Source organism: Monodelphis domestica, chromosome 8 (genome assembly GCF_027887165.1).
Source record: "Monodelphis domestica isolate mMonDom1 chromosome 8, mMonDom1.pri, whole genome shotgun sequence".
Lineage (NCBI taxonomy): Eukaryota > Metazoa > Chordata > Mammalia > Didelphimorphia > Didelphidae > Monodelphis > Monodelphis domestica.
This window is the reverse complement of record NC_077234.1, coordinates 192,331,327-192,359,206: the sequence shown is the minus strand read 5'-3', so window position 1 is coordinate 192,359,206 and position 27,880 is coordinate 192,331,327. Positions and strand designations below refer to the sequence as shown.

General features: G+C 37.0%; 1 protein-coding gene across 2 annotated transcripts in view; it reads right to left on the bottom strand.

Moving 5' to 3' along the window:
- Window positions 1–27,880, bottom strand: part of UXS1 (UDP-glucuronate decarboxylase 1) — a 143,903-nt gene that overhangs the window by 71,282 nt on the left and 44,741 nt on the right. The window contains exons 2-4 of one of the 2 annotated variants that reach the window (XM_007501194.3): window positions 17,715–17,745; window positions 15,713–15,761; window positions 14,328–14,371 (exon numbers count right to left, since the gene is read on the bottom strand). In XM_007501194.3, coding sequence (XP_007501256.1) covers window positions 14,328–14,371; window positions 15,713–15,761; window positions 17,715–17,745 — 124 coding nt within the window. The remainder of the gene's footprint in view (window positions 1–14,327; window positions 14,372–15,712; window positions 15,762–17,714; window positions 17,746–27,880) is intronic. The other variant, XM_007501195.3, reaches the window with a different exon arrangement.

Below are 27,880 nucleotides of genomic sequence, written 5' to 3'. Positions count from 1 at the left end.
TCGTTTTTTCTCTCTTATAGTACAGAGAGAAAATATAGTCTTGGCTGCAAATGGGTAAATGAAATATTACTACATTTTGTCCTACGGACTTGTGGGATAGAAATCACTTTAGTTGGGCCCTGATTCAAGTACCTGTTATGGACTTATTTTTCCTTCACTTAGAATTTTTACATATATAAGACTTTGATAGCCTACATTTCATCCAGAAATTATTTTTTAATTTGGATTTTTTTCAATATTTTTTCTTTCTCTTGACAATTGATTCATATACCTCATAACTCAGCCATGCATCCCTAAGTGATCCCTGTGTTTTTTGTATAAATTTTATCATTTTAAATTCCACAGTTTAAATTCTTTTTGAGAGTAATTTTAGCTTAAGAAACATGCTACCTCGCCAAATCCAGAAAGTGAACTCTTTGGAGAAGGTACCATGAAGATGCCTCCACAGACATGCTGCACCAGGAGATCCAGAGTGAACTTTGGGTTATGGTGATTTGAACTGTGTGGGGTTAGAATGCCTTTGTTGTGTATATATACTCTTATGCCGAAGGGGACTGCCCCCAACTGGCTTTTTGTCAATGCGCTTAGCAATCCTTGGTTTTGTTCTCTTTTCCTCTTATCCTCAAATTATTGTAATTTCAAAGTTGGTATGTTTACAAGACCCATCGGAGAGACTAGCCTTCCTCAGCTCTCAGGGGGAGATGTATAAATGGAGATTTTTGAACCTTTGACTTCATTCCCCAAAAGTCCTTAGTATTTCCCCAAATTCCCTATAATCTCTCTTGCATCTCCACATTGGCAGGATCATGTTATTGGTATATAGCTGGCGGTAACTCCTCCCACGTCCTCCTTTTGGGCATGATACAGCAATCAGCAATGATGGTGGCGAGTGGGGATTTTGAAAATGGCTAACCAACCATGGGTACATGGTTTTAATTTGTATCTTCTTCATTCCTTGATTTCTAATGATCATTTAATAAATCTCACAAAATACAACATTTTTATTATTTGAGATATAAATTTAATTTTTACAAGAGGTCCCTGAGATGGGAGACAGGACTTTACTATATATGGCTGGGGGCACATGGAGGCATAGGGAGAGGCAGGGACACCTCCAGTGCCTGAAAGTGGAAGGAAGGATTGAGGAGAAGGGAGAGAGAACAACATGATTTCCAACATCCAAATGGGGCCTGCCAGGTATGAGAACTGACTCCTAACTGGGGATTGTTTAAGAAAGAAAGCCAGTGAGAGCAGCTAGGTGGCTTAGTGGTTTGAGAGCAAGGGACAGAAATGAAAAGTGCAGGATTGTGTGACCCTGAACAAGTCACTTAATACTCATTTCCTAGCCCTTACTGCTCTTCTGCCTTGGAACCAATGCATACTATTGACTCAAAGATGGAAGGTAAGGGTTTAAGGGAAAAAAAATAAAATAAAAAGCGACAGTGGCCCAAGTTAGAACTCTCAGGGAACCACTACTACTAGGAAATGGAGACAGAAGCCCCACTAGTTACAGTGGTAGCAGCATCCTGGCTCCTGAGATGAAGAGACTAAACCAGGTCTGAACCATCCAAAGTATAAAATGCAAAATTTAAGAACTGAAATTAGAAATTGGAGTAAGAAGGAAAAAACACATGACTGCAATAAAGAAATGATAACAGCTAAGAAAATCCAAGCAATAAATTCAGAAGAAAGTAATCCCAAAACAAGTCCAAATAGAGCCTCAAAAAGAAATAGCTTGGCCACGTGGATTATATGAGTGGATAGAAAGAATGAAGCAAGAAATTTTTTAAAATGAAATGGATGAAGTTAGATTTCTGGAGGAAAAAAACCGGAAGTGAAAAAGGAAAAGCAATAAAATAGCATAGACCAGAATAATGAAAACCCTTGTTCAAAGAGTAGTCTCTGAAAAACAGAATGGAATGAATTAGAGGGAATTGAAATTTTATGTATTTCTCTTTTTAAAATATAAAAGATTAGATTCAATTTAAGAAACATTCATTTAAGTGCCAGATATGATCATAAGTACTGGGGATACAAAGGCAAAGATAAAATACTCCCTGTCTACAATGAACTTTTGGGAAGTCTATTGGAAAAAAATGTGCACGTTCAAGAAGTAATTTTTAAAAGGCAGATAGTAACACAGTGGATAGATTGCCAGGCCTGGAGTTGGGAAGTCCTGGGTTCAAATCTGGCCTCAGATATTTTTTAGTTGTGTGACCCTGATCACATTACTTAAATCTCATTGCCTAGCCCTTAGTGTTCTTTTACTGTAGAAATGATACTATCAATTATAAGGAAAAAGGTAAGAGCTTAAAAAAAAGAGTACTTATAATCAATCACCTATTAAAAAATGTTGATTAAGTGTCTAGAATGTGCCAGGCACTGAGCTAATAATGGAAATGATAAAGAAAGGTCTCATGAATGCAACAGGTAGCACCTACTACAAAGCTTTGCCTTGAAGGAAGCAAGGAAAAGGTGAAGAATGGAGGAATTCTGTGGGATACAGAATGCTACAGACAGGAGCCAGCTAGCAGTATATTTTTGACAAAAACAGAGTATAAGAAGAAGGAACTAGAAATAGGAATAGCCTATATCTGGAGAGAGCCATATTGTGGAAGGCATTAAACTCCAGGCTGTGGTATTTGCAGTTTATCCTAAGGCAAAAGGGAGGTTCTGAAAATTTGAGTAAGGAGAATGACCCAGACAAATCTGTGGTTTAGTTACATCAATTTGGCAGCTAGATGGAAGAGAGATAAAGAGAGTAGCCAGGAAGGCAGCTGATGAGTTAACAGGCTATAGCAATAATTTGGACATGAATCAATTAGGCCAAGTATATGAGAGAGAGAAGAGAATAAGAAGGAATATATTGTGAAGGTAGAATCAATAAGACGCGGCTACTAATTGGATAGGATGGATGGAGAAGATAAAAGTCAAGGATAACTTCATGTTTGTGAGGTTGGATGATTGGGAAGATGGTTTTTGTCCTCAACAGAAAGTCTGAAGAGAGATGGAGATTTGAGGAAAGATGATGAGTTCCATGTTGGACATCTTAACTGTGTAATGCCTACGAGTCATTCAGGGAAAGATGCCACTCAGGCAGTTGGTGATGTGACGCTATAATACAGATGCCATTTTTTTTGGTATAAATACACAAATTTGGAAGTCATCTATCAGATATGAATTAAATTGGTGAGAACTAATGAGAGCACTAAAGGAGATACATGCAAACATACACCTAGGTCCTTCCTTCCTCTTTTCTCCTTCTCACTTCCCCATATTTAATAATTTATCTCTGAATATCGGCACATACAGATACGTATGTGTATAATATATGCACATATGTGTATGTGTCTGAAGAGGGTCCGATATTGAGCTTTGAGAAACACCTACTTTTAGGACAAGAAAGTAATGATCTCTCAAAGCAGACTGTGTGAAGAGTAAGACAAGCAAACAGAACCGAGAGAAAGCAAAGTGATGAAAACTAAAAGAGAATATCAGAATGAAAAAAACAGTTCCCTTGATTTTCAGTACAGTGCCTAGCCTAGTGGAAATCAAAAATTAAGAGAATACTGAGTTGCTAACCAAGCAGTCACTTGAGTTCCATGCTTTTTTAGTCATTCACTATAGAAATGATCCCTGAAGTATACATAACTAGGTGACGAATCTAGAAAGTATCAAGGGGGCATCTATGTTTCAAGTCTTTAGAGAGTTCTGTGTTATTTGTGCTACAAAGAAGTTTAAGAAATCAGGTTCACAAACCAGGTGGGGAGATAAGACAAATTAATAGGCTGAATTAATTAACAATAGAGTATTGCAATGTAAGCAGCCAAACGATAAGGAAAGGGAAAAAACTTCAGGAGAGAGATCCCTTTGGCCTCCTACAGTCAAGTAAAAACTATAAACAGCAAGAGTTGTGGCTGGGTGAAAGAAATTCAAGATTCTTCAAAAGATCCTTCTATCCTAAGAACAAATAAGATTAGGGAGGGCAATGAAAGATGAATGCAGTTTTAAAAGGAAAATTTGGAGGAACATTTTGAGCTGAGGCATGCAGGTAAGATACAGACATATTCTAAAGAAAGTAAATAGACTAGTTTGGTAAGAGTAGAGGGTTCAGATGATGAGGATGAGGATGATGAAGACGACAAGAGCAACAATGAACAATTATAATAAAAACAGCAGCTCACATCTATATCGTACTTTAAAATTTATAGGTTCTTTATCTCAATTGATCCTCAAAACCAGGCTATGGAAAAGGTGCTATTATTATCGTTACGTTATATAGATGAGGAAACCTGCCAAGAAGTTAAATGACATGTCCAAAGTCATATGACTAATGAACTCCAGAGGTGGTATTGATCCCAATTCTCTAACTCCATATAAATGAATAGGAAAAAAAAAAAGTCTTGAAATGTAGGTTGAGCCTATATTGTGGAGCTGAAAACTAAACTACAGTCTAAATTTTATTCTGAAGGGAAACCACTTAAGGATTTTTGAGCAAAGGAATAATCAAAATAGAGTTTTAGTTAGATTAATACAGTATCACCACACAAGGTGTGCTGAAGGGGGAGAAACCAAGATTATAGTCGTTTAGCTGATTTTCACTCATGTATAACTTGTCATGACCCTATTTGGGGTTTTCTTGGCAAAGACACTAAAATGGTTTGCCATTCCCTTCTCCAGCTCATTTTACACATGAGGAAATTGAGACAGAATTAGGTGACTTGCCCAGAATCACACACCCAGGAAGTGTATGAGGCCAGATTTGAACTCAGAATGATGAGTCTTTCTGACTCCAGGCCTAGTGCTCTACCCTCTACATCACCAAGATCATAGATTTGGAGTTAAAAGAGACTTTAGGGCAAAGGTGTCAAATGTGTGGCAACATTCCTAAGTACAAGTCCAATCACATTAAAATGTAGCTCCTACCCAAATTTAATTGTTGCTATATTAATGAAAAAATATGTATATAAATATGTTCAGTTTTCTAAGTCATTATAAGGCCTGAAGAGATTCTCATAATTTCACAGAAATGACTGGAAAGTGGATAGAAACAATACAATTACTTTATTTTATCTAGGCCATTAAAACATTAGGTTAAGTGACCTCCTGTTTCTATTTGAATTTGACACCACTGCTTTAAGGGTCACCAAGCCCAATCTCACTATCTTTAATATTTACAGATAAATAAACTGAAACCTAGAGGGGTGACTTGTCTAAAATCATAGAAGTAATGACAGAATTTGGACCGGAACCAAGATCCTCAATTTCAAACGAATATCAGTGAGTCCCAAATTTTACAAATGAGAAAACTGAGGTTCAGGGATGCTAAAGAATTTTATGGGAGTCAATAAGTAAAAGAAATATCTGTCAACTAATTCTCATCCTTTTCCCAATGTACTAGGCCAATTTCCACAAAAACAGTGAAACCATTTAGGAAACTATCATGATGGCTGAGGCCAAATTGAGTGGAATCAGTGAGATTATAAAGGATGGTTGTGTGACACTTAAAAAAAGAAAAAGATGAAAAGTTGATAGGATTTAGGTTATATTGGCCAGAAGAGGGAGGAAAGACACATGGCAAATCAGGAAAGAGGCAAAGATAACTATATTTAGATCCTGGATAATTAGCAGAATGATGGCAACATCAAAAAAAAATTAAAGCTGGGAAAAGGAACTGACACTGGGAGGAAAACAAGACTTGAGTTTCAGAAATGTGAAGTTTGAAGTCACAGAATTTGCAGAAGAAAATGGTACGTTCAGAATAAGCAGTTGGGGGTACAGAATTGAATCTCCAAAAAAAAAAAAAGAGGTCATGGGGAAGATAAGCATTTGGAATATGATGGCAAAGAGTACCTAGACAAGGGCAGAAAGCCAAGTATATCCTGTCAACAGTCTTGATATGATCTAATAATCTTTTGGTTCAGCTTTTTCAGAACTAGGGAAGTATTGCTAGGGTGGTATGTTTCTGTTTTCATCATCTCCTTATTTCATTGTTGTTTCTTTTAAAAAGGGGGTGCAGCTTGGTGGCTTAGTGGACAGAGAGCCAGGCCTAGAGACAGAAAGTATAATTCAAATCTGACCTCAGACACTTTCTAGATGTGTGACTCTGGGCAAATCACTTAACTCCAAGTGCCAGTCTTTACTGCTCATCTGCCTTGAAATCAATACTTGGTATGGATTCTAAGGCAGAAGGGTTTTAAAATAAACAAAATATTTTAAAAATAATTTTAAGCTATTCTAATTTACTGTTTTCTGCCTGGAAATTTCAAACATTAATTAAATCATCAAAAAGTAAGCATGTACAACATTTCTTTTAAATATAGAAGAATTGAAACACTTCAGTGTAACTATAATTAAACTTAAAAGTCAAAGCCCAAAGACTCATCTTCCTGAGGTCAAATCTGGCCTCAGACACCAACTAGCATGTGACCCTATGAACAGGCAAATTCTAAAAAGTGGTTATTACTTTTTTGTTGTTAATAAACATAGAAGCCAAATAGTCAAATATATCTTCCAACTATAGTTTCATGTATCTAATGCCAAAATATTCCCATGATTCTAGGGCAAGGGAAATAATAAAGGGAAGATCTTGGTCACAAAATCCATCAACTACCTTTTCCATCACATTAGTTGAGCATACACACATATACCCCCTCCCAAACTATTCAGTGAACCTGAAAAATAAATGTTATATAACATCTATCAAATAAATCTGCTTCCTGTCTTCAGAAGTACCTCCCCCCATCTAGTCATCAATGAGTTTAAGATAGATCCTTACAGGTTACATATGTAAACTTACATGTCTTTGTGGCTTCAACAATACATCGATCATCATCAAAGAAGGAAATCTTCCATTTCTCATATTTGCAATATTTTTTTCATGTCAATAAAGTGAGACAGATATATGACCAGTTTGTCTGCTCATCGTTAAGCAAACTTAAAGGAATTTCCAGCCAAGAACACAAGAAGCACAGATGGCCAGATTTATTTTTTTAGCTATATATTCCCTGTCAAAGGAAATCTCATTCTGGGCTTTTTTGGTTTGTTTTGCCCAGTCTTCCTCATTACAAGCAATAAAACGTGAGCTACCACTCACTGACCTTGTTCACACAGTAAAGCAAACTCTCTCTGAATATGTAGGTCCTTTCTATCCAAAGCACCTTAATCTTCAATTCAGGTCAAAATGATTCCAGTTTCAATAACTATATGGGACCATGACAGGAAAATTCCCAACAATAATACCTGAACTACTATCCTTAAATAAGAATAAAATGGATTACTTTTGCTATAGGGAGAGATTAAATTGTCAATCTGCCAGATTTAATTACAGGCAAAAAAAAAAAAGGAGAGAATCAAAACTATTTGCATCCATTTACTTAGCCCAACTTAACTTTCTAAACCAGAATAATGTCTCCAGGCCACCACTTTCCAATATGGCATCTGTAGCAATAGGGGAGTAAGTAAAGGATGCTTTAAGGATAACTTCTACTTGAAATAAAACTAAAGAACTGTAAAAAATTCACTGACTCTTTAGCTCAGCTATTTCCATCGGACCATCTCATAGGATCTAGATTTAGAAAGAATATGATAGATCATTTAGTCCTAACCTCATAGTTCATAGAGGAAAAAGGATGTGTCCAACATATCAGACAGGGAATTAAGTAGCAGAATCCAGAATCCAACCCCCAACCCAAGATGATGATGATGATGATGATGATGATGATGATGATGATGATGATGATGATCATTATGACAATGATGATGATGATGATGATAACAGAGAGGCATCATGGCAGGTTAATAAATTGAAGAGCATTAATTCTAATCCCTGGAGTAGAAAAATTACTGGTGATGTTGAAGAAGAAGAAGAATAGAGAAGCAGTCAGTCAGTGAGGAATACAGGACACCTATTGGGGGGTTGAATTTGGCCAAGTCATTTAACATCTCAGTGGCAAATGCAGAACTCTAAAACTCTTAAGTTGCAGTGAAATTTCCTCATTCTTTATTTCCTATATCAATGCCACCACAGGTCAAGATCAAAGCAAGTATCATGATAAAGGTTGACAAAGTACCTAAAACCCATTTTCTCCAATCCAGATGTCACTCTTGACTTCTCACTCTTTAATTCGCCCCTCACACAATCCCAAATATCCAATCTGTAATCAAGTATCAACTCCCGGTTCCATGATGTTCCTCCTAACATCTTGTAAATAATATTCTCTCTTTTCTCCTCCGATCTTGCCAGCATCCTGTGCGTGGCTTTATTGCCTTGTATCTGAGTTACTACAACAGCCTTTTATCTCTCTTTACCTTTAGTCCAGCCTCCACTTAGTTGTCAAATTTATTTTCCTAAAGCATAGATCTGAACATATCATCCCCATTTACCATTTAATAAATTCCCAATTACTCAACTACTAACCTCCCTAGCCTCCTCTAAGTTCCAACTAAAATCCCACCTTCCCCAACTCCTCTAAATCCCAGGGCCCTCCTTCTAGTATTTCCTATTCATTCTGTATACATTTATTTGGATGTTTTTCACCATTAGACTATACACTCTTTGAGGGCAGGAACTGTCTTTTCCTTCTTTTTGAATCCCTAGCACTTAGCACAGTCAAAGCACACACAGCCCTTAGCACACATAGAAGGCACTTAACAAATGTTTATAAATTTCCGTTATGAAATATCACATTCTTTCTTTGGATTTTAAAATCCTTCTTGCAATCTGGCTCTTTCTTACTTCTGTTGTACCTTTCTACCCATTCCAAGTACTAGACTATTTGATGACACTGGCCTCACTCATGACAATATCTCCCTACTCTGAGCATTTTCATAAACTGTCCCCCATGTTTGGAATTTTCTCCCTTCTCATCTCTGTGCCTCCTACCCTCCTACCCTCCCTGGCTTCCTTCAAAGTCCAGCTAAAATTCTATCCAACTTCTACTAGAACCCTCTCTAATTCTACTACCTACCCTTTGTTGATCACCACCAATTTATCCTGTTTGTATATAGTTGTTGGCAGACTGTCTCCCCAATTAGTTTGTGAACTGCTAAAAGGCAAGGACTTTATTTTTCTCTTCTTAGTAACCAGAGCCTAGCACAGTGCCCAGGCACACAGTAGGTATTTAATAAATGCTCATTGACTATTTCAGGTTCAATGATTTGTCCAGGATCACACAGTTAATAAACAAAATGTCAATTATTCATCATACCACAAGGGACTGTGCAATCATCAATCTTAAGTGACGTCTATGTGTCATGCTACTGTGCTAGTCTCTAGGGATACAAATACAAAGAATAAAATAATCTCTACTTTCAAGGAGTTTATCTTCTAAAAGGGGAAGACAACAAAGACTTCTATAAATGTATTTATAGAATAAATATAAGTACAAGGAAATTAAATACAATAGTTAAGTAGTAATAATAAAGTAGTAGTATTATATTTATTATATATTATTCACAATATGTTATGTTAATATGTATATAATATAAATACACATACAAAGTACCTTAAATAAAGTAGTTTGAGGGGGTGGGCACTAGCAGTTGAAGGCTATCAGGAAAAGTAGCTATTATCAGCAGCTAAGTGTTACAATAGATGGATTTCTGGACCTGACTTCAAATCCCTCCTCTGACACTTAATAGTTGTATGTTCCTGAAATAAGTCACCTAACCTCTCAGCCTCAGTTTCCTCATCTGTAAAAAATGGGGATAAAAATAGCATTTACCTCCCAGAGTTCAAAGTAAAGTACTAAAACAATACAAAAATGCCACATGTTAGTATTATCATATAGAAGGTGGCTTCTGTTGTATAAAATAATCTGTTGTAATAGCAATAATCTGTGAAGTGCTTGGCAATTTTTGAGAAACTTGCAGTTCTACCACTAATTTCTTCAGTGACCTCTCTGGGCCTCCGGGTTGTCTTCTATAAAATGAGTCTGAATTAAATGGGTTTGATCCAGGTCTAACATGCTTTTGGAATCTCTTAAAAACTCTGAGATGAACAGATAAGTTGTGGTTGAGCTGGTTTTCGTTTGTGTCTGACTCTTCATGACCCCACTTGGGGTTTTCTTTGCAGAAGCCCTAAAGGGGTTTGCCATTTGCTTCTCCAGCTCATTTTATAAAGGAGGAAACGGAGGCAAACAGGGTTACATGACTTGCCCAGGATCACAATCTGGAATCAAATTTGAAGTCAGGAAGAGGAGTCTTCCTACCTCTGAGCCCAGTACTATTTGCTGTGCCACCTCGCTGTAAGAAAAGAATATTACTTCCATGACAGAATGATAAAGGATATGAAAGGATAAGCCAAAGGTCACTGAGGGCTGCTAGGGTGCAGTAAGGATGAGAATATTGGTCTGGTGTTCTTTGTGATACACATCATGCCTCCTATTCAGACGTGATCTAATCAATAACTGATTGTTACTCTCAATTTGCCAAATTCTAAAGAAACGTGAATTATACTTAATTGTATATATCTCAGATTACTCCTAGAGTGAACTTTTCTTTTGGAGGCCACAGACAATGTCTGGCTCATCTCTCTATCTTCCAACTGCACCCCCCCCCCCCCCAGCATAGTCCTTGCCACATAGTAGTTCAGTAAATATTTACTGAATGAATGAATTGACTTAATCATCTGAGAGAGAAGGAGGCACCAGGCTTGGCTAGATTCCTTTTCCCATGTGGAATCTTGGCAAACCAGGCTCTGCCAAACCATGGAAATAACTTTGTTAAACAAAAACCTCTTTGTAATGTTTGCATTATGGATTTTGTCTGTAGAAACTAGGAAGGTAAACAGAAATTGAGGTGAATGCCAGGGATACAGTACTGGCCTTTGATGAGACCACTCAGGAGTAATCCCCAGCATCCTTCCCAGTGAGTGTAAAGAATAGTGGTTATGGATGGGAACATAACTGTGAAAGAAGAGACTTCAATTCCAAACCCAGTTCCTTCTTTAAACCTCTAACTTTGGTCATAAGGCAGAACAGTGGGAAGGGCTGAACATTGGGGAATCAAGTGACTTGTCCAGGGTCACACAGCTAAGAAGTGTCACATAGGAACCTGTCTCCAGGTCTAGCAGCCCCTTTTAGACACTCCTCTGCTACTAAATAATCGGTAACCTTGAATACTCTTAACCTCTTTGGGTCTGTTTCCTCAACTATGAAATAAAGGAAATCGAACTAGATGACTTCTGCGGTCTTTTCCAGCTGACATTTGATCATTTCAGCTGGTTTTAGTTCCACGTCTTATCTCCTATTGTAAAATTGTTATTCTAAATTGCAAAGTGTAAATTCCTTTTGAGAGTAATTTTAGGTTAAGAAACATGCTACCTCACTGAATCCAGAAAGTGAACTGTTTGGAGAAGACACCATGAAGATGCTTCCACAGACCACAAGCTACCCCAAAGTCCCCTGCTCCCCTTATTCTATTGTATGTCATGTCTTGCTGAGCCCCAGCTTTGGATTTCTTGAATCATACGCTGCCTTCACTTCTAGGCACTTGCAGTTAAATGAAGTTCGAGAAAATCATCAAACTGTGTTGATTCCACTAAAAATTTGTGTTACATAATCTCCAATGGGATCTCACTGCAGCAAGACAATCCTTTTACACCTCCCTAATCAATTCACAGACCCATTCACAGCACTAGCTTTCCCATACCTTCTCATTCCTCCTCCCCCCTCAAATGAGAACTTAATTCATACATTTTACTTTAAAAAAAAAAAGGAAACTTCCCCAAGAATTCCCTCTTCTCCTCTAACTCAGATCTTGTCTTACATAAAGAAGTGTCTCTTCTCTTTGCCAAGGCTACCTCCTCTAATTGCTTGTATGTATCCCATTCCATCTCATTATAGGCAGCTGGGTGTGCAGTAGATTGATTGCTGGAAGAGTTGGGACAACCTGAATTAAAATCCAGTCTTGTTCACATACAAACTGTGTGGCCATAGGCAAAGGACTTCATCTCGCTCTGCCTCCTTCATGTAAAATGGGAATATCAATATCTGTAAGATGCTCTGAAAATCTTAAAAGTGCTTTACAAATGTCAAGTAGTATTCCATCCCATCTTCTCCAGATTTGTGTGAGCCCCCTCTGCTGGATCTCATCTTCTTTACCTGGAGTGTCCCTCAAGGCTCTGTCCTGCTTCTTTATAGACTGGCTCTTCTCCCTCTATATTATCTGATATATTAGCTGATTTCATCAGCTTCCATGAATTCAATTAGTTCCCTAAGGCATTGATTCTCAGTTCTATTTATCTGGCACTAACTTCTCCAACTGGACATCTCAAAAACACAATGTCCTATAAATATTCCAACACATTTCCAAAACAGCATTCCTTATCTTCCCTGCCTCCCCCAAATCCTCCCCTCTTTAAAACTTCCCCCTTCCTATTAAGGACTCAGTGACCAGTTACCCAGGCTCACAACCCAGGCGCCATCCTCAACTCCTTTCTCTAACAACACCCACCCCATATCCAGTTTGTTGCAAAGACCTGTGGATTCCACCTACTCAACATCTTTTGAATATATCTCATTCTCTTTTCTGACATGGCCATTACTCCGATGTAGACCCTTAGGTTTTTTATTGATCAGTCATTTCACTTGTGTCCTACTCATTATGATCCCATATGAGGTTTTCTTGTCAAAGATACTAGAGTGGTTTGCCATTTGCTTCTCCAGCTCATTTTACAGATAAGGAAACTTGAGTTAAATATGGTTAAGTGACTTGTCCAAAATCAGGCAACTAGTATGTATGTGAGGATGCATTTGAACTCGAGTCTTACGTGACTGCAGTCTGGTGCTCTATCCACTAAACTACCTACTTGCCCCATATCAACTCATACCAACACCAAGAGCTTTCTTGATGGTCTCTTTCTTTCAGGTCTTCCCTCAATCCAGGCTACCCTCCATTCAGATGTCTGTAGATGTTCTCAAATTGCAGATCTGACCTTGTCACCTACCCAATTTGATAAACCAAAGGTGAAATCCCCTGTTTAGAAAGGCAAAGCTTGTCACAACCTGGCCCCTCCCTTCCTATCTTTCTGCTCTTTTATCTAGAATCTAGTGGCCTCCTAGCTCTTTGTTGTCCATGACATTCCTTCCAGACATTCCCTGTCCTGCCCTGGCTGTTCCTCATACCACCTGGCTTCCTTCAAGTCTTGTTTCAAATCCTCCTTTTTTCCCAAAGATCTCCCCAGTGACAGTGTCTTCCCTCTAAATTAGCTCCAAGTAAGCCTCTCTAGATCACTTATGTGATTATTTTCATGACCTTTGAGAAGAGACCATTTTTACCCCCCATTCTTTATATTCTCAGTACTGAGAACAGTCTGGCACAAAGTGATTGATCGAGAGACCTAATGATTTATTTTTAATTATTAAATGAATGAATCAAGATGAATATCAATCTCAGCTTGTCACAATCCTTACCCATCTGAGAATTTTGCTCACTCAGACAGACAACTGGGCAATGAAAGATCTCCACTAATAAGTAAAGATTTGAGGTTAATCGGTAAATGTGATATTCTGGCTCAAGGTTCTGATTCAGCAGGCAATAGCCACTAACTCCAGTCCTGGAGACTGTTGTTATAAAGTGGGTACAGAAACAGGGGCCAAGTTCTTTAGAGAAAAGCAACTGATGTGTGTGGTCACGAAGTGAAGAATGAAAGCAGCCAGGAAGACTAGAATTTTTTACTGAATATATATCACTATAATATTTTAAAATAAACGTTTTCATGAAAGATCACTTACTAATAACTGACAAAGGAAAAACTCTTATGACAGGGTGTAAACAGAAACAATGTCCATTTTGTTCTTTATAAGCTATAGCACTGTGTGTGTTTGTTTATGAGAGAGAATGTGTAAAATATATCTATATATGTGTGTGTGCTTAAACATACACAAAAATATATGCTCATATCCACAAAAATAAATGCAATTATTTTGGACAAGACCTGTGATTTCATTAATTCAAAGGGAACTTGCTGTAAAAAAATTACCTTTTCCCATACTATTATTATCCCTCTCCCTTCCACTATCCCAACACACACATAGACAGCCTAGCAAGTTAGTTCTTTCAGCAAATCATTAATCTTTTTTTTTTCATTTTTCCTTGGAAAAGGGAAATATCTAGATAAACAGAACTATACATAGAACACGCACATAGACACAAACACAAAGAAAGACTTACTCAACTGATTTGTTTATACATATTAATTTAAGAAATACTAATTTATGAGTTTATACTACATATTTTCCTCATAATTGTACACTTGAAACATACCCAATACTACCAAGTCACAATTCTGTTTTCTTAAAGTTATTCTATAGAAGTAGACCTACCTTTTCTCCAAGTCTCTGATTTTCTCTCTTAATGGAGCAACAGCCTACAACAATGACAGAAACAAATTTTAAAGAACTCAAGACCTCTCTCTCCCCACCCTCGAAACACAAACTGTTCTTTTACAAGTAAGCATAATGTCTTGTAGACATAACACAGAAGTTTAACATTATTTTCCACCGTTCATTTCAGACTGGAATCTAAATGTACAACTTGGATTCAGCTGTTCCTCTAAACAATTAGGGGCAGGCATATGGTGTTCCTATTTCTTGAGATGCCTACCTAGCGCTTTAGGTGGAGATAATATCTGGATCTACCCAACACCAGGATGGGCACTTTCAGGTTCAGAGCCAACCAGATGTGCACCAGCCATGTCCTTTTCTTAACAAAGCAGTTTTTCCTAGTCTGGCTTACAGATAACATTTTTCTTTATGAAACTGATTTTGTTTGAGTAACTGAGAAGTTGTTCCTTCAGCATGTTCATACATGTTGCTAAGCATAAAATCTTGGGGTGAGTCAGCACAATCTATGATCTTCCAAAAATGATGTTTTGTGCTTATAATTCTTTTCTTTCACTTGAGCTGAAAACCAAACTTTTTAAAAAATGGTGTATATCTACCCAACTTGGGGTGAAGGAATTATGGGAGAGAATTCTAGGTATTTTTAAAACACTTTTAAAAAATGTAACAAAGTGATTTTTTTTTAAACTGAAAATCCTCAAAAAGTTCCTCTCGAGATGAAGCTCAATCCTCAGCTTGCCACATAGTCTTGTGTTCTCTCCTCCCTCTCTTCCTTTCCTCCTCCCCGCTTGTCCTTTACCTATCTATATATCTGTCTTGTCTGTCTCTCCTTCTCCTCCTCCTCCTCCTCCCTTAATTTCTTCCATTTGTTGCCTGGGAAGGATTACACTGAGTGGTAATTTGAACCCAGAACTCCCATCACTAGACCAGAATAAAATTATCTTAAAACTTGTACTTTTTCTAAAAAGCTAAAGTAGAGCTGTCATTTGTAGGGTAACAGTAAGAACTAGAAAGATCACTCCCATCCAATTAGCTATTCCAGCCTTTTCAAACTATGTCAGAAGGAACAAAAAACACACATACACGCACTAAATGGCATGGGTCACCAGGTCCCATCACAATGAAGATATTGGGGCAGGCTCCCAAACAGAAACAAGAAGCTAACACTTGGAATCTCAGGATTTTGATTCATATTCAGAGTCCATCACTTACTTCCTGTGTAACTTCAAACAAGTCTTTTAACCTCTCTTGGCTGCAACTTCCTCATTGATAAAATGAAACAGTGGCATTAGATGACCTTTGACTTTCTTTTCAGCTAAAATAAATCTATATTTCTATGACCAGAGGAATAAGGAAAGTAAACTAACCTCTTCTATCTTATTTTCAATTTTCTGTTCTCCATTTTCCTGTATAGACCTGTAAAAGAGAAAGTCATAAAGCTGAAGTCAATTGAATAATTTCATGATTTCAAGCATTTTAGCATAAATTAAATTATCAGAAACAAATAAAATACCATAGAATTCAGACATTTCCTCATACCTTTCAAAGTAACTCATTTGTGCCATTTTTCTAAATATAGGCTGTATTCACTCTAATTTACAGGTTTTTAATTTAATCCAAGTAATCTCATTCCCGCATTATACCCCAAACTGTTTTAAATTAAAAGTTAAGAGGCAAAACTTTAGTTTAAAAAAACGATGTTACAGGACTCTTCATTATATTTAAAGGCATGAGTTTTGTACACTAGGGCTATTTGGGGTATCCAAGACAAAATGGAGCCCTTTCAAGTAGCGTAACAGAGCTCCTTTACATGGATCAGCACACACCACACCTAGACACACAGAGCCTCTTTGTTGATGAAACATACATATGCCACAGTGGTAGAAATCAGATCAACATTTCCCCCACCCACTTTGGAAAATCTTCTGGTCATAAAAAAAGACCACGAGAAATAAGGAGTAAAAGAAGGAATACTAGAGTGAAAAAAAGGAATACTCTGGTCCTTGGGGACTTTACACATATCACTGCAAACAGCAACAGTAAAACAGCAATTCTCATTTAACAAGCAAGGGTTTTGGTGCCCAACGAAAAGAATTTAAAAACCAAGAAAGAAACAAGGTAATAAGCATTTTATTTGAACTTAAGTGGCTTTCTGAGAAAACCTAAAATATGTTTAAAACAACAAAACACTACTTTTAAGCCCTAAATATACATACATGCAAAGGCATGCATACAGACAGAACCACATAAGCTCTGTAAATAGACTACTAATTAACTAAAACACTATATCAACAGTAAAAGTATACACAGTAATATAAACTGGATAAATAGTATTGTCATTGCATATGTAAAGAATGTTCATATGACTGAGGGACTGACGATTCAATTTAAATAATTTTAGACCTCCCTTCTTTTCCCTTTCTCCTCCTACCCCCTCCTCATATCCAGATTTTTTAAAAAGGCCTTTAAAAATCAATGAAATGGGGGGCAGCTGGGTAGCTCAGTGGATTGAGAGCCAGGCCTAGAGACAGGAAGTCCTAGGTTCAAATCTGGCCTCAGACACTTCCCAGCTGTGTGATCCTGGGCAAGTCACTTAACTCCCATTGCCTAGCCCTTAGCACTCTTCTGCCTTGAAACCAATACACAGTATTGGCTCCAAGACGGAAGGAAAGGGTTTAAAAAAAAATCAATGAAATGAACTATGGGGAGAAAAAAAACAAAACACCTTAGCCGTGTTTCTTCCTCCCTGTCCCCTTAAACATAAAAATCTATATTTTAAACACTAATTAGAATTCATTAAAACATGATTTATCTGAATACATCTTCAAAATCTTATTTCATAAAGATGAGCAAAATGTTATCTATTTTATTTTACAGTTACAGTAACTGAGTATTACATATTCAGAAATAGTAATGAGTTATGCTTGAATTATAAATAACAGCAACAAAAAATTATATTTAAAAGGTTTTCCTCCTATACTCTGAAATGATAATCTATAACCTAGACTGTAAACTCTCAGTTTTTCACAATAATAGAAAATATCATTGCCATACACAATAGAATAATGAGTAATTAATACAAAAGTTACTATCAGCTCTCCAAACCGTCCCACCCCAAATCAGGCTTTTTAAGAAAACACTCATTTTCCTTGTTTCTGGTGATGTATTTATCATCCTATGTTTTAATGAGACTAATACTAAGACTAGTTCGATTTCCCAGAGTACCTACCAAATGACATAGGAGACAGATAAGATACTGAGAATCTCATCTAAGATTAAGTTTCTTTCAGCAAACTACAAAACAGTTAATTGAATTTTAACTATAAAACACAATTCCACAGAAGACAAATATCAAACTGAAGTAATTACCTTATGTTAACGAAATTGCCCCAAACAGCTGCTAGAAAAAAGGAAAGGAAAAAATCATTAAAGTATGCAATATTTATCATTTACAGTGATGAAGAATTAAAAGTTAAATATTCAAAAGAATTCACAGAGAAAACATATTATATAGTCCATTGATTAGCTAAAAATTATCATCATCATATAGTAAATGATGTAGGATATCATATCACAAGATTATATGATTAGTTAAAATTATTTACAGAAAGGACATCATAGTGAGGCTGTGTGTAGGTTTTAGAGTTACAGTACATAGACTAAAAACCAGTTCTGCCATTTACTAGTTAAGTGGCCTTAAGCAAGGGAAGGGAAGGGAAGGGAAGGGAAGGGAATAGGCATCTATTAAATAACATTGGTGTACCAGGCACAGTGCTAAGCATTTTACAATAATGTTTTTATTTGATCCTCACAATAACTCTGGGAGGTAGGTCCTATTATTATTCCCATTTTTAGATAAGGAAACTAAGGCAGAAACACATTAAGTGACTTGCTCAAGGTTGCCCATCTAGGAAGCTTCTGAGGATGGATCTGAACTTAGATCTTCCTGATTTGGGGACCCTAGCCTCCATATACTCCAATTATATTCTCTCTCTCCTATTATTTATGAGGAAACTGAGGACCAGTGAGGTTGAGCTATAAGGAGCGAGCATCAGGAGTAAGATCTGAATCCAAGCCTTTGGACTTCAGTGTCTGTGTTTCTATGATCTTGCACCTAAAGAGGCAGCCTTGGTGCTCTGCTCTGGTAAAGAAGGGAAGGCTTCTCCTGTGGAGATGATTGATAAGGAGGCATATGCTTGGTGGAATCCAAAGGGATACTTTTCTTGAGATGGAATGGATAACAAGGTCAGCAGAAAGGGAGAATGGTGGTGGGGGTTGGGAGCAGAAGGGGAAGAGACAGGATGAGCCAATCAAAAAAGCCTTTAGGTATTTCTGCCTTATTAACATCAGTCCTACACAGTAAACTAACATGAGATTCGCTTATTTTTGCACCTCTTTGTTGGGGTATCTCAATAGGTGCCCACTTCATTTCTTTCTGCATTATTCTTTTGTGGGGTTTTGCTCACCCCTGTATTAGACTCTTTCCCTAAGGAAAAGAGTTAATTTAAGACAGTACAGCCCAAATGTGGACATTATAAATTACTGTTATTGGTTAGCCTTTGTTAGTTAATTTCTACCATATCTGCCCCTCTTTTTATTAAGGCAAAGGGAAGATAATTAGCCAAAGACGGTGCATAACAAAACCCTGTCTAGCAAGCTATACTATTTGTCCTTATCCTCGTTGTCCTTCTCTATGGCTGTGAAGGAGGAGTCATATTTTATTTCTTCTCTAAAAGTTTTCACTGTTTTTTCTGTTATCCAGAATTCAACTTTCTTTTAGTAGGCTTTCCATTTGTTGTAAACCCTTACCTTCGGTCTTAGAACCAATATTGGTTCTAAGTGGTATAGAGTGGTATAGGCTAGGCAATGGGGGTCAAGTGACTTGCCCAGGGTCATACAGCTAGTAAGTGTCTGAGGTCAAATTTGAACCCAGGACCTCCTGTCTCTGGTCCTGGTTCTCAATCCACTGAGCTACCCAGATGCCTCCAGGTTTTCCATTTACATTGCTGTAATCATTATTCTCTTGATTCTTACTTCACTGTGTATCAGTTCATACCAATCATCCTTGAAGTCATTATCTTAATTTATTACCTAATTGTATTCAATTGCATTTAGGTACCATAGTTATTTTGACTCTGCCCAATAGACAGGTGGCCACACTGTCTCTAGTTTTTGGCCACAGGAAAGTGCGTTGCTCGGAATATTTTGGTATATATTAGACTTTGAATTTTTGTCCTTGACTTCCTTAGTATATATACCTAATAGTGGGATGCTGGGTGAAAGAGTATGAACTTACTTTGGGGGAATAATTTGAAATTTAAACACAGAATGACTGAGTAATATTTTAACATTTAAATTATTTTTCTTTATGCTATCCACATACAGAGAAAGAACTGTGGGAGTAGAAACACAGAAGAAAAACATTTCCTTGATTACATAGTTCAATGGGGATATGATTGGGAAGTAGATGCTCAATGATCACTCTATTGCAAATATTAATAATATGGAAATAGATCTTGATCAATGATACATATAAAACCCAGTGGAATTGATCATTGGCTATGGGAGGGGAGGGAAAGAATATGAATCATTTAACCATGGGAAAATATTGCAAATTAATTAATTAAATTAATGAATCTTTTAAAAAGATGAAACAAAAAATAAAATTATATTTCTTTGATTTAAGTCTTTTCAGGAATATTGATCAATGTCTATTAGGAACGTATGCAACAATTATGTGTGTGTATGTGTGTAATATGTGTGTAATAGAATATTATTGTGCTAAAAGAATGGATCAGAGAAACCTGGAAAGACTTGTAGAAACTGATTCAGAGTGAATTGAACAGAACCAAGAGGATACTAAACAACATAAATACAAAGTAAAACAATTTTGAAAGATTTAAGAACTCTAATCAATGAAATGAAAAAATATGACTCAAAAGCTGAAGAAGCATGCTAAGGATCCAAGATAACTCCAAGAGACTCATAATGAAAAATGCTATACACTGCCACAGAAGGAATTAGTGGTGTTTGAATGCAGATCGAAGCATATTGTTTTTCACTTTATTCACTTTATGAGTTTTCTTTCTTGTTATGTGCAACTTGAAATTTCTTTAACAACATGATGAATATGGAAAGAAAAAAAAAAGCATACTACTCACTTCCTAGAGGGAAGTGATAGAATCAAAGTACAGAATGAGACATGTTTCTTAGACATGGATAATGTAGAAAATTATTTTACTCAATGATGTATATTTGTTGCAAGGCCTTTCCCCCCCATATAAAGATAGGAAAAGGAGAAGAAAAGGAACAGTCTCTACTCTCAACAAAATAGAGAACCATAAGGAACTATGGACATGCAAGAATTTTTTATATAGTTTTAAAAAATGAGTCTCATGTAATGGAGATTCATAATTTCATGTACAATCCTTTCCTAATCTATAACATATATGAAAATACTCATTTTGTTTGACATTTATTAAATTCAGGATTAAAATGAAATAAAGATGAATAAAAAAAATTAAAGGGGGAAGACAAGAAAGAAATGAGATACAGAATAAAACATTATCCTAAATGTAATAAGCAATATTCACTATCCTTAATGCTATGGATCTTTGATCCTCAGAATTTACCTATAACTTGAATGAAGCGATATACATGTCTAAATTTTCTTGGAGAAATAATCATCATAGATTTATTAGCACCTAAAGTATTCAGTAGTTCTTATCTGTCTTCAAATCCTGGGACTGGAGTAAATATCTTGATAGTTTATGGAGTTTTCTTCATGCTTATATCAATTAGCATCCTCCTACTCCTTGGCTTGTGCTTTCCAGAGTCATATCACCGTTGTTGGTGTAACCATGTAACCATAGTTGTGGGAAGTAGCATTTTCTTTACAATCTTCATGTTCATCTTTGCCATTTACTTTGCTCCCACCTCCTTGCTACCTTTTGGTCTAGTAACTTAAGTCTAATCAATACCGTCACAGTTTCAATCACTCCCTCATCCTTGGGACCCCCAGACCAAAACACTCAAGCCCCCCCACCCCCCTCCCTGGTTACCACCTCCTTGTGTGTTTTGTCTGCTCCCTATTAGGAAATACACTATATATAATTTGTATGTACGTAATTGTTTAAGTGGTGCCTGCCTTCACTAGAATGTTAGCTCCTTAAGGAAATGTGCTTTTTGTATTTTCTTTGTATCTCTGTCCTTAGCATGGTGCCAGCAGGCACTTAATAAATGGCTGCTATTGTTGACTGAAAATTCTAGGGTCAAATACTGCTTCTTATATTTCTATTTGTATCTGTATTCTCAGTGCTTGGCACATAGCACCAGTGTCTCTGTCTCTGTGTGTTTCTCCCTTCCTCCCCCTCCATCCATGCAGATGTATTTATCTACATATCAAGGTATCGATCTATGAGGTGCAACAATTCACTTTACCTCTGTGATTGTCAGGCAACTCCCTTGGCCACTATCTACTCCAATTCCCGAAAATCACAGATCTTGTGTGTATTAAATCACCAGAAGAGTCTGGGATGATGTCAGTCTTTAATTTGTACTCACTCGAGTGTATGTGGCAAAAGCATTCCAAGAACTTTCTAGGCATGTCAGGAGGGCAAGTGAAGTATCATTTGTGTACATTTCCCCAGAGAGCTTCAGCTTTGGAAAACACTCTACAAGTTACTTGGTCCAAATCTCCTTCTGATACAAGGCCATCTCTCCCATCAATAGTTATTAAGTCTTATTTTGTGACCAGGTACAGAGTTAGGGACTAGCAATGAGGGGGAAAAAAAAAGTGAAATATTCCCTGCCTCTAGGGAACTTAAATTCAATCACAGAAACAACATGAACATAGATAGGAACTGGCAAAAAAAAAAAAGGCACAAGGTGCTTTGCAGAGAGTGTGGCTCTTGAAATAAATTCTGAAGACTAAGGATTCTAAAAGGCAAAGGTCAAGAGGGAATATATTCTAGATATGGGGGGAAGCCAAAGCAATAGCCCAGAGCTGGAAATATCCTGTGTTAGGAACAGCAAGACCAATTTGGCTGGGCTGAGTGGGAGGGAAGGGAGGGTAATGGGTGATGAAAGGGAAAAGGCATGATGAAGGTAGGTTATAAAAGCTTTTAATGCTAAAAAAGGATTTTAAAAACGGATCCCAGAGTTAATGGGGAGCCACTGAAGCTTACTGAGAAAAGGAAAGACATGTTCAGACCTGTACTTTAGGAAAATAATTTTGGTGGCTGGGGGAAGGATGGAAATGAGTAGGAAGGGACTTCTCTGCCTTAAGGCAGAGAGACCAAATAAAAAGGCAAAAGTCCAGGAGAGAAGTTACAGTAGCAGAATTGACCTCAGAAATCATCTCATAAACTGTGCCTCATCCTACTAATGAACTCCCACCTCATCTCAGCTACCTAGTCCCAAAGAGTCACATTCCTTGTTTTTTGGGCTATCCATGCATTCTCTGGGTGATTCATTGACAAAATCCCCTTCACAGATGCTTTTACCTTTCTCTTCAGAAGTAACAACAATAATAGAGACCTATATCATCTCATGTGATCTTCAAAATGGTCTCTTAAGGTAGGTGATATTATTCCTATTTTACAGATGACTTGGCATGTTCATTAACATAGTTAGAAGTGCCTGAGGACCAGGTAGTTTTGTATCTAAGATCAGAAGACACTGTGCTTTTGCAATGTTTAAGCAACTATTTCAAGGGTCAGAAAGGTCTCCAAACACGAAGTATATTTCCTCATATTCTCTATTATGTTCTTGTTATGTCACAGCCTTCTGTTACCCTCTGAAAACTTTCCATTCCATATGAATAAACATTGCAATTCCAAAATTAAGACGTCATAAGTATTTCAAAAAGGGTACATCATCTGTGACAACTGACTTGCTCCATGAGTTTAAAATGACCTTTTAATCTCTGTGTTTTGGTGTCCTTTTGTTATTAAAATAAGAAATAAATACCAATCCAAAAAAAAAAGAAGAACCTTATAGGTTTGGCTATGTTAACTTCAGTAAGAAGCCAAATGACGAAGGGGCCCAATTATCATAGGATCTACATCTCTGTGGCTGCATGACACAGTTAGAAGAGGACCCAACTTAGAAGACATGGGTTCAAATCCCAACTCCATCCCTTACTAAGGTATGTGAACTTTAGACATTTGTAGGTGTTTTTCTCCTGAGCTCCAGTTCTGTATTACAAACTGCCTACAGAATTTAATCAACTCAGGCTCATCAGCATTTTAAAAATTGTTTTCTTCTCTCTATCTGTCTCTCATGTGTATAAATACATATTTTTAAAGAAATTTTTAATGGAATTTATTTCCAGGTATCTCAGGCCTTTCCTCCCCTCCCCACACCATAGAAAGCATTATCCAGCAGATACGATAGATATATATAAGATAGATTTCCATTTTTCAGTTTGTTCTCTGGAAGTGAACATTCACAAGCTATTCTTCAAATATTAAATCTGTAGCTGTAGATGTTCCCGTGGTTCTACTCATTTCACTCTTCATTATCTCATGTAACTCCTTTCAAGATTTTAAAAAAATTAACCTGTTCATCATTTCTTATACCTCAGTAGTTTCATCACAATCATAAACTATTCTGTAGTCATTCCCCAAATTTCCAATTCTTTGCCACATAAAGCAATGTCTCATCAACATTTTAAATTAAATATATCCAAAACAGAACTCCTCTTTTCTGAAAACCCTTCTCTATGTACTTCTGTTAAGAGCACCACAAAATGTTTTAGTTGCCTGGCTTTGGAACTCGTCATCCTCTGCTCTTCTCTTGCCCTCATTTTCCAAAATCAGCTATGAAGTCTTAATGATTCAGCCTCCAGAACATATATTCCTCGGTTACTTAGGTCCCCATAGTCTCTCACCCAGATAAGCCTTTCCTATCTCCAATTCCTCCTCACCATGACTTCCAAATGATATTCCTAAGGCACAGGTCAGACTGGGTTATTCTCTTGCTCAAGAAGCTCCAGTGGCTTTCAGTTGCATCTGGAATATAATAGAAATTCCTGTTTGGATTTTAAAGCCTTAGACTCTTGAACTTTGACTTGTTACTTTCTTTTCTGCATACTATGTAACTGCCAAATGAACTTAAATTCTATCTCCTAATGCCTGAAATCCATCATCATTTCCACCTCTTAGAATCTCCATCATCCTAAAGGTTCTCAAGGAACCTTAGTATCCTTAATTGCCTACAGGAGACCTATCCTGATTTCCCCAGTTGCTGGTACCCAACTCTCATTAGATAGAAATTATTCTGTATTGACTTTATATACACTTTGCACTTTCTTACCTGAATTCTGGTGGCTTTCCCTCAGTAGTCTCAAGCTTCTGGAAAGAAGGGGGCTATTTTGTCTCAATTTCCAGCACCAAGCATCATGCCTGACACATAAAAGGCGCTTATTGGATGTCTACTGACTGACTGAATTAACCAAGAAAATTAGAGGTTGGGAGGAATGAGGTAAAATGTATGGAAGCATTACAGATAACTGAAAACAGCAAGTCAAAGCCTGTTCAACTTGATAGGAATATAAGATCAGGCCAGGCAAGTTCATATTCTGGTGGTTCAGTGCAGAAAAGCCCAGACCAAACCATGGAATCCATCACCATCAGAGAAACCTGGATGACTCCCTATTTGTTCTTTAGGAGTTCAGGTCATTTTATGAACAAATCCAGAAGGGCTAATTATCACTCAATAGACTTCAATAACTTTTCACTTAGCCAAAAAGAGATCACTGACCTGGTAAGTAGAGGATCCCAGATAAAAACAGGCTAAAGAAATCCATTTTAACAAAATATTCTGACTAATTCTATGAATTATTTAAGCATCTACTATGCACATGGCACAGACAGATTTAAAGATATAGGTACTGGCATTTCCACACATTCCTCCTTTCTCTTCTCCAAAAAAGACTCCTTAATAGAAGAACTTATAAAACATTTATACAAAGGGCCAACCTTGGCTATCACTGTATGGTGGTCTCTTCCAAGACTCATTAAGTATTTATTGAGCACCAATTGTGTGTAAAGAGCACATCAACATCATTGCAAAGCTTTTTCTTTCCTTTTCATAATACACTCTGTAGTAAACTCTAATAAGGTCCCCTGCCTTCTATCAAGGATTCCAGGAAAGAACTCCTGTGAATTGTCTAGATGGGATAAGAAGCTGCAGGTACAAAAAGTAGGGTCACTGCTGAACCATGAAAAAGAGTGCTGATGGCTGGGGAGGGGGCAGGGTTGGAGGGGGTGGGGGTCAGAGGACCTGTTATTTTCACCAGACTCTGCAATTTAATTTTTTTTTTTGTATCCTCAGCACTTGGCGTATTTCTTGGCTATTTACTTGTTTCAGGCATGTGAAACTCTTTGTGACCCCATCTGGAGTTTTCTTGGCAAAGATACTAGAGTAGTTGTCCAATTCCATCTCCAGCTCATTTTACAGATGAGAAAACTGAGGCAAACAGGGTGAAGGACTTGCCTGGGGTGAGACTGCTAGTATCTTTAGGCCAGATTTGAAATTAAGAAGATGAGTCTTCCTGCCTCCAGGTCTATCCACTGTGTTAAGTGTATTTATTGGTTGATTCTTCAACAAGAGATATAACACAAATTCCTCTGAGAAGAGGGCCATAGATTTTACCTGACTCAAAGAAGTCCCTGACACAAACAAAGTTAAGCACTTTTAGATTGGACAGTCTTCGAGGGTCTAGGTCTAAAATCCAATGACCAAAATATTTCATCAGTTCTTTTAATAGTCATAGATTTCTAAGTGGAAGGAACCTCTCAGAGACCATAGTCATAGTTAAGCATTTGGTACAGTATTCTCACAGAAGATGGGCCTTTGAAGAATACCAATGAAATCACAATCAATGATATCCTGACTTGCATATGAGTTGGATTTTAGCAAGGCAGCCCCTGAGATTCGCTAGCCTACTCATTTTATGGAAGAGGAAATGGAAACAATTTGCTCCAAGACACATAGAAAATAAGAGGCAGCACCAGGACTTGAGAACTGGTCTCCAGACTCTAAAATCCACTATTCTTTCCACGATGCTGTATATTCTACTATTTTTTACTATTCTTTACAAATGTATATAAATGTCTGGGTATATAGTGTATAAATATAAAAAAAATTAGGGTCTATAAATATATTTTAAAAATTCTGGGTAATTCAGCAATGCTTAAATTACCTAAAAATAACAAATATCTAAATACCTAAAACTTTATTTCTATGGGAAAATCCATTACTTTTTCAAAACAACTGTTAAGAGTAGATATTTAAAGTATAGCATAACTATAGATATTTGCATTGTAATAATAATGTCAGGAATCCCTGGTAAGTTCAGCCACAGAGGCTCATGGATGACATTCCTGATGAGATCAGTTGAACAGACAATGCCCAAACAGATAGTCAAATAAAAAAGCCTTAAGGACATCCTGCATTCTGTCCTCCTGGTTTATCTATAAGAGCTGATGAAGAGCCCCAAATCCCTTCTCCTGCTTGGACATCCCACCCTTTTCTGAAATTGATCCTGAGCCCATCATCCCATTCCAGCCAGTGGTTTTAATCTTTAAAAGCCTTGCTCACAGTCCTTTCAACAGGTTTCTCCTACTGGGGACTTAGCCACACATGCATGCTTAACTTTTCTCTCTCAATAAATTCCTCTGATTAAAAAAAAACAAAAAAAAAACTTCATCTTAGAATCAATACAGTGTACTGGTTCCAAGGCTGAAGAGTGGTAAGGGCTAGTAGGCAATGGGGATTAAATGACTTGTCCAGCCAGGGTCACACAGCTAAAAAGTGTCTAAGGCCAAAATTGAACCCAGGCCCTCCCATTTCTAGGCCTGGCTCTCAATCCCCTAAGCCACCTAGCTGACTTTAATTCCCATAATTTTAAGATAGATTTGTCTTTCAAAATTCTTTTCCAAGTTAACACAACTTAACACAAACCTTTTGAGAACATGACCAATTTTGTAAATAAAATACTCCTTGTACTGGATACATATTAAGTCTCTATGCCCTTGAAGGTCTTACTTATTGTTTATTAATCATTGTTATTATATGCAAGCAGTTAAGTGGTACCCTGGTAGAGTGTAAGGCTTGGAATCAGGAAGACTCAAGTTCAAATTCTGACTCAAATGCATACTAGTTGTGTGATCCTGGACAAGATTCATATTGAGTTACCATATCTGTAAAATGGGAGTAATTAAAGCACCTACCTCCCAGATTTTTGTGAAGATAAAATCAGATCATATTTGCAATTGTTTTATAAACCTTATAAATGCTGTTACTATTATTATTGTTGCTATTACTATTATCTTCATGTTTTTATCTATCCCTAAACCTTTTCTGTTCTTTAAAATAATGAGCATTTTTTTTTTAGCCTCACCATCACATGCACAAAACCACCAACCATTATCCTAACACTCATGCCTTCTCACGTAAACTACAGCAACAGCTTTTTAACTGCTCTCCCAATTTCAAATCTCTTCCTACTTTTAATCCATCCTCCACTC